At 43.3% G+C, this 14,122-nt stretch overlaps 1 protein-coding gene across 2 annotated transcripts in view; it reads left to right on the plus strand.

The window, feature by feature from the left end:
- The first annotated feature begins 379 nt into the window (after positions 1-379).
- mphosph9 (M-phase phosphoprotein 9) overlaps positions 380-14,122 on the plus strand; it is a 28,968-nt gene continuing 15,225 nt past the window's right edge. For both annotated transcript variants that reach the window (XM_087271296.1, XM_087271297.1), the window contains exons 1-11: positions 380-457; positions 3,724-3,884; positions 4,627-4,759; positions 5,235-5,324; positions 8,457-8,734; positions 9,808-9,928; positions 10,586-10,658; positions 12,022-12,104; positions 12,447-12,539; positions 12,873-13,099; positions 13,541-13,690. In XM_087271296.1, coding sequence (XP_087127422.1) covers positions 3,754-3,884; positions 4,627-4,759; positions 5,235-5,324; positions 8,457-8,734; positions 9,808-9,928; positions 10,586-10,658; positions 12,022-12,104; positions 12,447-12,539; positions 12,873-13,099; positions 13,541-13,690 — 1,379 coding nt within the window. In that variant the 5' untranslated portion in view covers positions 380-457; positions 3,724-3,753. The remainder of the gene's footprint in view (positions 458-3,723; positions 3,885-4,626; positions 4,760-5,234; positions 5,325-8,456; positions 8,735-9,807; positions 9,929-10,585; positions 10,659-12,021; positions 12,105-12,446; positions 12,540-12,872; positions 13,100-13,540; positions 13,691-14,122) is intronic.

A 14,122-nucleotide genomic window follows, 5' to 3' on the forward strand; every position in this document is an offset into this window, starting at 1 on the left:
CTGATGAAGAGTTTACTGCTGTGAATATAATATTTACTCTTTTATTTATTTCTTATTTATTTGCTTGAGAATACACAATCACAGTAGATTTCAGTTGTTTTTAAAGCGTTTGTTGAACAGGATATTTACCCTTTTACATCGCAATCTGTAGGTTTCCTGACGAAAGCAGATATAGGCGGAGTCACTCAAGACAAATCAACCAATCAGAGCCTCTGTTGTGCTCTTGAAATGCGCAGAAGTCCACAAAGCGGCCAATCGCGGAGTTCAGAGTGACGTTGGCTGTGCGTGCTGGCCAATCAGACGGCTCGTTTCGAACTCTCCGGGCCAATGTCGACTCGCGGCGCAGTGTGTGTGTCAGAGAACAGCGGAAGGTTGAGCTGCAGAAGAAGAGCGCGGCCGCTGACGACACCATGGCAGGAACACACACAGTTATGATTATAGTTATGACCAGCGACTGGTAAGTGCCGCGGTGTGGAGTGTGTGTGTGTGTGTGTGTTTGTGTGTGTTCAGCAGGCCACAGCTGCAGTGTGTGTTCGTGTCTCTGTCTGAGTGTGAGAGAGAGGAACAGGAAGCGCCATCGCCGAGTCTGTCAGTCAGTCAGTCTCTTTCTGTCTCACTGTGTGTGTGTGTGTGTGTGTGTGTGTGTGTGTTTATTTCTCTTACACGATTCAAGACTTCTAGGCACACACACTGATGCTCTCAGCATCATGTGTGACATCATTTGTGTGCGCGCGCGCGCGCGCGTGCGTGTGTGTCTCTGTGTGTCTCTCTGTGTGTGTGTGTGTGTGTGTGTGTGTGTGTGAAGCTGTTGTAAATCATCTCAGAAAATTAAACACACACACACACACACACACACACACACACACACTGATTCTAAAGCTCACAGCATCATGTTCGACATTGTGTGTGTGTGTGTGTGTGTGTGTGTGTGTGTGTGTGTGTGTGTGTGTGTGTGTTTGTCTGTCTGTCTGTCTGTTTGTGTGTGTGTTTAATTCTCAGGGGAGATTCACAATTTCCAGACAAACACACTGATTCTGAAATTCTCAGCATTGTGCTAGTGCGTGCGTGCGTGCGTGCGTGCGTGTGTGTGTGTGTATATATATATATATATATATATGTGTATGTGTGTATTTAATTCTCTGAGACAATTCAAAACTTCCAGACACACACACTGGTTCTGAAGGTCTCAGCATCACGTGTGTGTGTGTGTGTGTGTGTGTTATATAAATCATCAGTGTGTTTTTGTGAAGAATCACCTCTTTTGTCCTTAATATAGTGTGTGTTTGAGCTCATTTTAAAATCACATGAGAACTGCGCTGTGTGTGTGTGTGTGTGTGTGTTTATCTCTGTTATATATGTAATAATTTCTCTATGATGTTGTGAATCAGCTGATTAATGATATCAGCATGATGATCTGTGATATGATTCAGGTTAAGTTGTTGTTCTGCTGTGAAATTAAAGCTGCTGTGTGTGAGTGTGTGACTCTCCTGCATCATCATCATCATCATGTGTGTGTGCAGATATTCAGATCATGCTCAGTGAATCTCCTGATGATCTGAAACTCAATGCTGGAGTCAGATATTCAGCTGTGGACATGTGCGTTACGTGCCGGAGCGTCTGTCTGTGTTCTGGCCTCTTTAACCCGCCCACTGCCAGTTTAGCCAATCATATTCCAGCACCGGGTTGCCAGACGGTGGAAAACAGCGCATTTCATTCATCAGTTCAGTCAGGAAGACTCTCAGAGTGTGCGTCTGTGACTGAAACGCGCCCTCTGGTGGACAGTAGCAGACTCTGAAATGAGCTGCAGATTCAGAGTTCCACATGAGGTGATTAATGAGCAAATAATATCAATATTAGGAGTGTAAACATCAGCTGAGCAGGTCACACTGTAACCCCGTGTGCTGACACCACGCTACATGAGGAGATGCGCAGTGATGAGCAGTTTACAGCAGATGAAGCAGGACAGAAGTGTAAACACTGAAGCACAGAATAGCGGACTCACTGACTCCAGCACAGCGCTGAGCTCTATACTCTCATCAACACACATTACAGCTCGTGAACAGGGTTCATGTAGATGCTGGATCACTGCTGTGTGTTGCTCTGCAGGTCTGAGGTTCAGTTTCAGACGCTTTATTGTGTGTTCTCCAGATCTGAGCTGAACTCTCTGCTGCTGCTGTCAGTAGTGTGCTGATAATCGTCCTGTCAGACTCACATTATCAGCGTTTAACACTGAATACAGCACGTGAGCTGAGCTGAGCTGATCAGTGTTCAGCTGTGAGGAACTGAAGCGTCTCTAATCAATCAATTCCAGCTGTTGATCAGGACTAAAACTCCTGTAATATGGAGAATATTCCTTCTGTCTGCTGCCGCTGCTTTCATATAGGAGACGCTTTAGATCAGCCTTTACACTCAGTCGTCAGACTCGATCCTGTCGGTCAATCTGGCAACCTGTGCTTGGGTTTGTTTTGATCCAGGAGTGCAATACCGAGTTCAACCACTGGGGGTCAGTCTCACACTCTGCACCTTTAATATTTGAGCTGTAGCTCAGCAGGATGTGTAAAGGGTCAGTTCACACTAAAATTAAGATGGTCATCATTTACTCTCCCTCCCTCTGTTCCAAACCTTCATGAGTGTCTTTACTCTGTTGAACGCTAAAGCAGATATTCTGAAGAATGTTGGAAATAGGGCTGCACAATGTATAGGTTGAGCATCGATATCGCAATATTGTCCCATCACGGGATTAGATTATTTAATAAAGGTTGAATGATAAAGAGATTGGTGTCACGGTGGCACAGTGTGTAGCACACTCGCCTCACAGCGACAAGGTCTCTGGTTCGAGCTTTGGCTTGGTCAGTTGGTGGAGTTTGCATGTTCTCCCCGTGTTAGCATGGGTTTCCTTCAGGTTTCCCCACAGTCCAAACACATGCGCTATAGGGGAACTGATCAACTACACTGGCCGTAGTGTATGAGTGTGTGTGTGTGAGAATGCGTGTGTATGGGTGTTTCCCAGTGATGGGTTGCAGCTGGAAGGGCATCCGCTGTGTAAAACATATGCTGGAATAGTTGGCGGTTCATTCCGCTGTGGCGACCCCTGATGAATAAGAGACTAAGCTGAAGAAGAGTGAGTGAAAGTTATTATTAAATTGTATTATTATTTTAAATATTTATAAAATGCAGTATTTTATTATTTGACCTTGTTGTTTTACATGTGACTGTTGAATTTCTGTACAGTAATACTGTTAGGCTCTTCAGAAAACCCTAAAGCACTGATTATTTATTTAGTTTTGATTAGTGATTTATTATAATTAATGCAGATGCCCTGCACAGAAGGCTTGATCATCCCAGTGGATCTACAGGAGTGAAATGTTTCTCAGCAGAGCTCGTCAAATCATCTGCTAAAGTCGTATTCACATCACAAATAAATACAGCGGCAAAGCCAGATCTCACAGTGTCAGAGTTTCCCAGTATTGTGCAGTTGGAAACCGGTAACCATTGACCCCTACAGTATTAGCTTTTCCTACTATGCAAGTCAATGGTTACCGGTTTTCAGCATTCTTCAAAATATCTTCTTCAGTGTTCAACAGGTTAAAGAATGTTTGGAATCACATACGGGGAGTAAACAGTGAGCAATTATTGTGTGAACCGACCCTTCAAGCAGTGTTCAGCCGCCTGTGTGCTGAGTATGCTGTAGTTTTGAGTAAGTGTGTGTTGTGTTTTCCGCAGCGCTCTCCACACACACTCGGGGGTGTAATCATGTCCACTGATGACAGCATCTCGGAAGACGCGTCCAGCTCTGTGGCCCTGAGCCACGAACATGGAGGAAAGCAGAGCGAGGCGTCTGGAGGATCCTCAGAAGACACGGTGTCTGCTCCGCACGCCATACGGTCAGACTCACACACACACACACACACACACACACACACACACACACACACACACACACACACACACACACACACGTGCTGCTATTGTAGACATTCAGTCATTTTCTTTCGGCTTAGTGCCTTATTGATATGGGGGCGCCACAACGGAATGAACCACCAACTATTCCAGCATATGTTTTACATGGTGGATGCCCTTCCAACTGCAACCCAGTACTGGGAAACACTTATACACACTCATTTACACACACACATTCATACACTACGGCCAGTGTAGTGGATCAGTTCCCCTATAGCGCATGTGTTTGGGCTGTGGGGGAAACCGGAGCACCCGGAGGAAACCCACACCAACACGGGGAGAACATGCAAACTCCACACAGAAACACCAACTGACCCAGCCGAGACTCAAACCAGAGACCTTCTTGCTGTGAGGCCACAGTGCTGACCACTGCGCCACTGTGCTGCCCATTAAAGAATAAAATATTAAAAAGTTGTAGGATTTAAGCTGCTGATGAGTCTTGATGATCAATATTCGTGTGGGGTATTGCTTTATAAAGTCCTCTATAACATATTGACTCATCTGCTCTGTGTAGTGTTGCTTTAATCACTATTAGTCATTCTGATTAAAATAACTAAGTGTGTGTATGTGTGTGTGTGTGTGTGTGTGTGTGTGTGTGTGTGTGTGTGTGTGTGTGTGTGTGTGTGTGTGTGTGTGTGTGTGTGTGTGTGTGTGTGTGTCCCGCAGGAGTCTGTGTCTGGGAAGCGCAGGCCGCAGTTTGCCCTTCATCAACCCCAGCTCCATGGAGACTCTGCGGGCCCTGGTGCAGGAGATCCAGAGCAGCGGAGAGACCGACCCCCAGATCTGGAGGAACTGTGAGGTGCGCAGATGTGTCCCATACACAAACACACACACACTGTGTCCCATAATGCACCTGATGCCTGACTACACGAGCCAGAGCCGCACAAGTGCCTTTCAAGGGCTCCTATTATTCAAAAATGACTTCTATAAGGGCTTTAAACCCAGTGTGTGTGTGTGTGTGTGTGTGTGTGTTAGCAGTGTATGAACATCTCCCGCAGCCTCTGATGCTCATCATGAGTGAGTTGTGTTTATTATAATCAGACGTGATGCAGACACACTCTGATTGGCATTCTCCCTGCGTACATGTCATCAGAGGGGAAAAGCCCCGCCCACTAGTGCCCGTCTCTCCCTCTCATTAGCATAATCAGCAGCCCTGAGTGAGAAGCAGCCGTCTGTCCATTAGAGTGTAGGGGCAGAGCATTGTGTAGAGTGAGTCTGGTACCGCGGGCGTGAGTGTGCTCGTGTTCCTCTGACAGTGTTCGTGTCTCCATCAGGGCCGCTGGCTGCATCTGTTTCAGCTGGTGGAGAAACAGTATCAGGAGCAGATCCTGGCCCAGCAGGAGCAGTACCAGTGCCAGATACAGGTACAGGACACACACCTGATGTTCAACACTGCATGACTGACAGAAATGAGTGTCTCTGGCTGTATTAGTGATCAGTCGTTCTGAAGTGTTTACTAGGGGACATGCGGAGCTGGTGTTTACTGATAATCTTCTGGTGAACGCTTAATCTGGCTATGCCAGTTTACACCCGCTGCCTTTTGCAGCATCGATGTTGTAAAGGAATTAAAATATAATCAGTTAAATAGACTTCAGTGTTGATGCAGCTGCTCAAGTGTAAACTGACATGACAAGACGTTTGTGTGAGTTTCAGATGCGTCTGTGTTTGCTCATCAGCTGTAGTGATGCGGCTCTATTTCTGAAAGCTCTTCTGATTGTGCTGTTTAGTGTTGTGCTTCACTTTTGTCTGATGAATATTACAATTTAAAGTGTTTGATCAATTCTCTCCTGGTTATACTTGTGTTTTATGTTTGTTTTAATACTTGTTTATGTAAAGCACTTTGAATTATCAGTGTGTTTATTCTGTGCAATCTAAATCAACTAGCATGCAGATATACATTTAAATATATATAAACTACAATTATTACTATTTATCACACTTTTTTGGTTTGTTCATGATGGACTTTGATTTCTAATGTTATTTTTATTCTTGTAAAGATTGTGGTTGCAAGAATTAATGTCTAATAGCTGATGTCTTTTCTCCATGATGACAGCACATAATATTAGACTAGATATTCTTCAAGACACTAGTATTCAGCTTACAGTGGCATGTAAAGGCTTCACTAGGGTAATTAGGGTAAAGTTAGGGGAATTAGGCAAGTCATTGGACAATTAAAAATAATAATAACTGCTAAGAGGAACTTTTTTACATTTAAAAAAAGTGTTATAATAATAATAATAATTAATAATAATAAATAGGAATAAAATTTTAAATAAAAATTGTTCATCAGTTCAGTTTCCTTTATTTTTCTCATTCAAAACATTAAAATAGAACTGTAATGCAGAACTAATTACGCTGCAACAGACCCAACGAGAACATAAAAACACCACAATACAGACACTAAAAAACCCTAACATGATAAATAAGCTTTTATAATTCCATAAAAGGCGGCGCAGTGGCGCAGTAGGTAGTGCTGTCGCCTCACAGCAAGAAGGTCGCTGGTTTGAACCTTGGCTCAGTTGGCGTTTCTGTGTGGAGTTTGCATGTTCTCCCTGTGTTGGCGTGGGTTTCCTCCGGGTGCTCCGGTTTCCCCCACAGTACAAACACATGTGGTACAGGTGAATTGGGTAGGCTAAATTGTCCATAGTGTATGAGTGTGTGTGTGAATGTGTGTGTGGATGTTTCCCAGAGATTGGTTGCAGCTGGAAGGGCATCCACTGCGTAAAAACTAGCTGGATAAGTTTGCGGTTCATTCTGCTGTGGCGACCCCGGATTAATAAAAGGACTAAGCCGACAAGAAAATGAATGAATGAATGATTTCCATAAGAATATAGTTATATAAGTCAGATACTGTATAACCTATTTTAAAATCTCTGAAGAGAATAACTTAATACTTAAATACCTATTTCACCATTTATTGTAATATTAAAATTCATGCTAGTTTAACTATTTATTGATTTATTATTTCACACTAGCCATCCATAATGTTTATGAAATGGTATTATTCAAACGTCTGACAGGATAAAGACTGAGGAAACCGCACTGAAGCTCCTCAGGCTACTGTAACGCCTGCCTGATGGCATGAGCGTGAGCAGGCGATGGCCAGGGTGGGTTGGATCCCCTAAAATGCTATTTGCCCTAGACCGACAACGTCGTTGATAAAGTTCCTTGATAGATGTCATGTTCACTCCAACAGACCTCTCAGCTGACTTTATGACCCTCTCACTGGTGCTGTTGTCAGACACACGGCTGTGCTCATACCAAGGGAGATGCCATCAGTGAGAACACTCTCAGCAGCTCCACTGTGAAGAGTTGTGAGATGTTAAATGTTATGGTTTTATCTGAACTATTGTACTCACTTGTCAAATCTGAGAAATTCTTCAATTAAATCTTCAATTTGAGTCTTGTACAATAAGGAATAATGCATTATCAAAATTTCAGACTCTGCATTTGAATATGAGCAGTATTGAGCTCAACACGCTTTATTAAAGCTCTTTGAACATGACCTTTTCAAACAGTCTGTCTTTTTGGAAATGTCTGACGTTTTTTAACATCAATATTAGGTGTAAGTGAGATGTTAAGTGCAGTAAAGACTATAATGGTGCTGCATGTGCTGGGCTATGGCAGAGGGGCTTGATTTAAAATGAGTGATGCTCTAAATAAACGCTCTTGAATCTGCTGTTCATCACAGCATGGACCCTGCATTCATTCATTCATTCATTTTCTTATCAGCTTAGTCCCTTTATTAATCCGGGGTCCCCACAGCAGAATGAACCGCCAACTTATCCAGCAAGTTTTATGCAGCAGATGACCTTCCAACTGCAACCCATCTCTGGGAAACATCCACACACATATTCACACACACACTCATACACTATAGACAATTTAGCCTACCCAATTCACCTGTACCGCATGCAGAACATGCAAACTCCACACATAAATGGCAACTGAGCCGAGGCTTGAACCAGAAACCCAGCGACCTTCTTGCTGTGACAGCACTACCTACTGCGCCACTGCGTCGCCCGGACCCCTGTATAAACTATATCATTTACTCGTTATCAATGTTATTATGTTGATGGCTCAGTGGTGCCTCACAGCAAGAAGGTCTCTGGTTTGAGTCTCGGCTGGGTCAGTTGGTGTTTCTGTGTGGAGTTTGCATGTTCTCCCTGTGTTGGTGTGGGTTTCCTCCGGGTGCTCCGGTTTCCCCCACAGTCCAAACACATGCACTATAGGGGAACTGATCAGTGTGTGTGTGTGTGTGTGTGTGTGTGTATGGGTGTTTCCCAGTACTGGGTTGCAGCTGGAAGGGCATCCGCTTTGTAAAACTTATGCTGGAATAGTTGGCGGTTCATTCCGCTGTGGCGACCCCTGATGAGTAAAGGGACTCCGCTGATGGAGACTGACTGAACATCATCCCGGAGCTCGTGTTCGCTGAAATGCGCTGCTCATTACAGCGTAACTCTGAGAGATCTGAATGGGTGTTTGTGTTCTCTCAGCTCATCCAGGATGAAATTAAAGCTTTAGTGCAGCTCCAGAACCGGCAGACTCCGTCTCAGGACGCCGCCCGCAGCCCCAGACCCCTACAGGACCCGGCGGAGAGCAGGTCAGAGGAGGGCATGCTGACGGTGGAGAGCAGCGGGTACGGCACGCTGTCGGCCTGGGAGCAGGCGCTGGACTCCGGCAGACAGGAGGCGCTGCTGTGGTCCCCCAACCCCAGCCTGACCCCGTCCCCGTCCCCGGGCCCCCAGAACACCCACAAACACACACGCATCAGGTGAACACTCATATACACGTCTCTGCACTGAACACAGGCCTTTCTTACTCTGAGTTTCTGTCTTAGAAGCTTTTCTAGACGAGCAGAATAAATAGTGTTGTGTTCAGAAACACAACATCAAACTAGCTGAATAATCTGAGCATGGGGGAGAGGAATAATCTAATGTCAACATGAAAACCTAGATTATCCCTCTTCCCCCATGCTCAGATTATTCAGCTTGTTTGATGTTAAACTCTCCTCATTGTGTTTCTGAACACAACACTCTATATTCTGCTCGTCTTGGTTTAGGAATATGTTTGATATTTACACCAGAGCAAATTCTACTTTTTCTCTAAATATAAATGTTTTCTGCTGATATTTGTATTTTTTGCGGTGTAAAATCTGCATGAAATCCAAATGTACATCGTTTATTTTCTAGCGCTCGTTGTCGGTCTTTATGTGAACAATTAGTGGATTTAATCCTCTTAAAACTTTCATTTTTCAATCTTTAATCAAAATCTGAGCATGTTCATCTGCTCTGGAGCAGCAGTCATTCTCTGATTCTGATTGGCCGAAACATGATTAGCCACGCCCCCTCTTACCATTAGAGAAAGATGAGAGGAGGGATGCAATAGTAAAACCCCGCCCCCTACTCAATATTCAGGTTCAGTAGGAAATAAGTGTGTGTGTATGTGTGTGTAATTTGTTTTAATTGTTTGTTATTTTTTTCTTGTGTGTGCATCTGCGTGCTTGTGTGTGTGCGTGCATGTGTGTGCGTGCATGTGTGTGTGTGTGTGTGTGTGTGTGTGTGTGCATCTGCGTGCTTGTGTGTGTGTGCGTGCATGTGCATGTGTGCATGTGCATGTGTGTGTGTGTGTATGTGTGCATCTGTGTGTGCATGTATTGATGTGTGGGCATGTGTTTGTGTGTATCTGTATGTGTGTGTACTTGTGCATTTGTTTGTGTGCATGCATCTTCGTGCTTATGTTCATCTGTGTGTGGCCATGTTTGTGTGTGTGTGTGTGTAAATGCTTGCATGCGTGTGTTTGTGTGTGTGTGTGTGTGTGCGCTCATGCATGTGTGTGTGTGTATAGTCAGCCCCTGACCTCGTGGGCTCAACGGCACAAACAGAAGAGGAGCGGTGTGTGTGCGGCACAGCAGCAGCAGCAGAAGAGCGCAGCAGGATCTCCAGAGCAAACACACACTTCACCCTCGGTAATCTAACACTGCACCACTCAACAACACAATCAGGGCTCAGCAGCACAACACAACAAATGTTTTTACCTATATTTGCATATTTTAAAATATCTATTCTATATAAATGGCCAATTTCTTATTTATAGAACATATATATATGTGTGTGTGTGTGTGTGTGTGTGTGTGTGTGTGTGTGTGTGTGTGTGTGTGTATATATATATTTTTATTTTTATTTTTTTTGGTTCATTTTTTTTTTTTTTCATTTCAAAACAAATGTAATATATATATATATATATTTGAAAACCCATTTCTGACTGAACGGGGAAAGCTCACTGATGAAAATAATCACCTATTAAAAGCTCATCATGCTCAAATGTTTGATGATAACTGGATTATTTCTGGAAACCGTCAGTATGGTTTAGGGGTTTTTTTCTTTGTGATTTAAGACTTTTACTGATTTCTGATCTAGTTTCAGCTCTAGAACACTGAAACACTCTTAAAGCGAGCATGGAGGATTCACTCACTCATTATTCATTATGATTTTTTCCTACATCTGTCGTTCAGCAGCTGCTGGTTGGTGTGTTGTGAATTTGAGCCCTGATGCATTAAAGCATGCCAGTTTATAACGACACGTCTGCTTTTTGCTTATTATTAAGTGTGTTCTGTGTTTCTCAGTGTGTGAGCAGTGCAGTCTCGCTCGGTGTGATTCCTCTACAGAGAGCTGACAGCGTGGCGTCTGAAACCTCAGGTAACACTGATCAAGCACAATGTCTTTAACTTAAATAAAATAAACATTTACAATAAATGAAAACTCAATTAAACTAACAACAGTCACTAAAAACAAGCTGAAATAAAATACAATAAATTTCAATAAATTAAAAACTAAATATAAATACTAACAGTCACAGAAAAAAGCTGCTGAAATTAAATAAAGAAATTACAATATTAACAACTAAACTAAAATAAAACGAATAGTCACAGAAAAACTGACTAAAATAAAATAAAACATTTAGAACTAAAACAAAAAACTGTAAGCCATCACTGAAAAAGTGGAGTTAACCAAAATAAAAATAACATTAAATTTAAACTAAACTAAACCCACAAGGGTCACAACAACTGACTGAAATAAAATGTTATGAATGATAATAAATTAAACCTAAAACAAACTAAACAAAACTATCAACAGTCACTGAAAACTGACTGAAATACAATAATACTTGATGAAAAGAATTAATAAGTCGTCAGTCTGAGCTGCTGCAGTTTAGAGAGATACCAGTAGATGGTGCCAAACACATCAGCCCACAGCAGATTATACACGCACAGCTTTACAGTGTAAACAGAAAACGTGTGTTCTAGCTTTTATTTGTTTGCTAATAATGCACAGAGGTACATTTACCCACATATACAGTATGATCTTTAATATGATGAAGATTGTCTGAATTCGTCGAGATTTTTACTTTTGTTAGCTGCATTTGTGTGGTTTCGGCTTCAGTGTTTGATCATCATTGCATTTTATCGCTCAGAGTTTTGCGCTAGAGTAAATGTAAGCTCCCTTTAAACTTTAAACTCTAATGTTCTGTTCCCTCTGACAAACTACAATTACTAACAACTAATATATCTGAAATGTGTTCACTAAACTGAAACTAAAGCTAACAACGCCATTAATGAAGCAAACCAAAATCAGTTTCTGTGTGGAGTTTGCATGTTTTCCCTGCCTTCATGTGGGTTTCCTCCGGGTGCTCCGGTTTCCCCCACAGTCCAAACACATGCGCTATAGGGGAACTGATCCACTACACTGGCCGTAGTGTATGAGTGTGTGTGTGTGTGTGTGTGTGTGTGTGTGTGTGTGTGTGTGAATGAGTGTGTATGGGTGTTTCCCAGTACTGGGTTGCAGCTGCAAAGGCATCCACCGTGCAAAACGTATGCTGGAATAATTGGTGGTTCATTCCGCTGTGTCGATCCCTGATGAATAAGACACTAAGCTGAAGGGGAATGAGTGAATGACTGTAGTAACCTTGCTTTACAGTGTGGTGTAGTGTTTAATGAGCACTCTGTGTGTTGGTAATGATTGTGAACATTATCACGTGTGTGTTATTGTTGTGTTTCTCCAGGCCTCTCCTATTGGAAGCTGGATGAGAGTGACTTATATCGCCCCCTGCCGGACAACTTCCCAAGTGCTTCCTTTGTAGCGCAGGTAACGCAGTAAACACAGGGAAACACCCACAGCGTTCAGGGAAGATGTGCTCGGGAAACATGCTGCCTTTGAGTAGTGCTGTCGTTATAGAGCACAAACGCCATCAGTGTTTTGATCCAACCACGAACGCTGTTTTGTCCATCAACATGTACACTGCACACGTGTTAGAATGATAAGCAGACGGCGAGCCTTTCTCCTCTCTCTGTTACTAGCTCAGTCTGCCCTTTACTGTGTAGTCATCATTATAGATGGGCACTCATGCAGGAGCTGGAGCTCAACCTGTGTGTTGTGCTACTAAAAGAGTGTGTTTCTGTGTGTGTGTGTGTGTGTGTGTGATCTCAGACACCAGAGGAGGAGAAGTGTGTGTCTCTGCGGGAGATTTATCAGAACAGGAGAGCAGATCCCAGAGGCGCAGAGTGTGACTCCACTGCTCAGGTGTGTGTGTGCGTGTGTCTTTTTGTGGATATGTGTGTGTGTGTGTGTGTGTGTATGCATATGCATGTATGTGTGTTTGTGTGTGTGTGTGGATGTCTGTATTTTTGCGTGGACGTGTGTGTCCCTTTATGTATGTTTCTCTCTCTCTCTCTCTCTCTCTCTCTCTCTCTCTCTCTCTCTCTCTCTCTCTCTCTCTCTCTCTCTCTCTCTCTCTCTCTCTCTCTCTCTCTCTCTCTCTCTCTCTGTGTGTGTGTCTGTGTGTTCGTGTGTGCGTGTGTGTTTTGACATGTGGTCCTCCTGCAGATGCTGACTCTGTGCTCATCTGTCCTGCAGAAACTCTCGGGCCGCACCTCCGTCTGCACGTCTCCGTCCCGCTTCAGCAGTGTGTCCGGCACCGGCTGCAACTCCAGCGCCAGCAGCAGCAGTGTGTGTGCGCATGAGGACGAGTGTAGCCAGACGGCCACGCTGACGGTGAAGCAGAGAGCGCCTGCACAGGACACTCCACCAGCAGCCCGCAGACGGCCCACAGACGCCCCGCAGGACCCCATAGTGCTCTCGCTGTAAGAATACTGCAGTAAACCTCACTGTACCATAATCTGACTACTGCTGGATTACATTTAGATTACTTTTTTTATGCATTTGTGGGGTAATGTAATCTGACTACTTTTGGATTACTATATAATACTTTATTGCAGATTTTTGTTACTAGGATTAGACTAATTTTGGATTACATTTAGATTACTTTTATTACAATTAAATTTAATTTATTATGCATTTAGGGTAATGTAATCTGACTACTTTTAGATTACATTTAGATTACTTTTATTATGCATTTTTGGTAATGTAATCTGACTATATTTGGATTACATTTAGATTACTTGTTATACATTTATGGTAATGTAATCTGACTACTTTTAGATTACATTTAGATTACTTTTATTATGCATTTATGGTAATGTAATCGGACTACCTGTGGATGACATTTGTGTTGTATTGTTCAGGCTCAGGCAAAACCTGAGAGAGAAACACTCGCGGCACATCTCTGACCTCAGAGCGTACTACGAGGCGGAGATCTGCAGCCTGAAGGAGAAGCTGGAGCTGCAGGATCTGCCACTGGACCTGCAGAAGAGCAACCAGATGCTGAAGGAGAGGTAAAGGCAATAATGACCTGTAATAAACCAGATTAACATCCAGCAGAACTCCAGCTGTGTGATCGAGGCATCCTCGTGTACAGTTGAACTGACTCCATACAGCTGTGCTGATTCCAGCGGTTCTGAATCGCAGTGATTTTACTGTCTTCATTACACACACACACACACACTCAGTTTTATAACTGCGTTCACACTGGAGGCGGTGAGATCTTTTACAATCATTTTGTTGATCTATGTAAATGTTTTACTGTCGTTCTGTTGAGGACCCTGTCTAATGCTCAGTACAATAATAGTGCAGCCACTTTTAATATAAGCAGAATACTGAAGAGTTTCAGGTCGAATATTCTGGCTGTCATCCTGGCAAACAGAAGAGAAATCAGTCATTCATTCATTTTCCTTTGACTTAGTCTCTGTTAAAGCTTACCACAGCGT

Source organism: Danio rerio, chromosome 10 (genome assembly GCF_052040795.2).
Source record: "Danio rerio strain M-AB ecotype USA chromosome 10, GRCz13ab, whole genome shotgun sequence".
NCBI classification, from domain to species: Eukaryota; Metazoa; Chordata; class Actinopteri; order Cypriniformes; family Danionidae; genus Danio; species Danio rerio.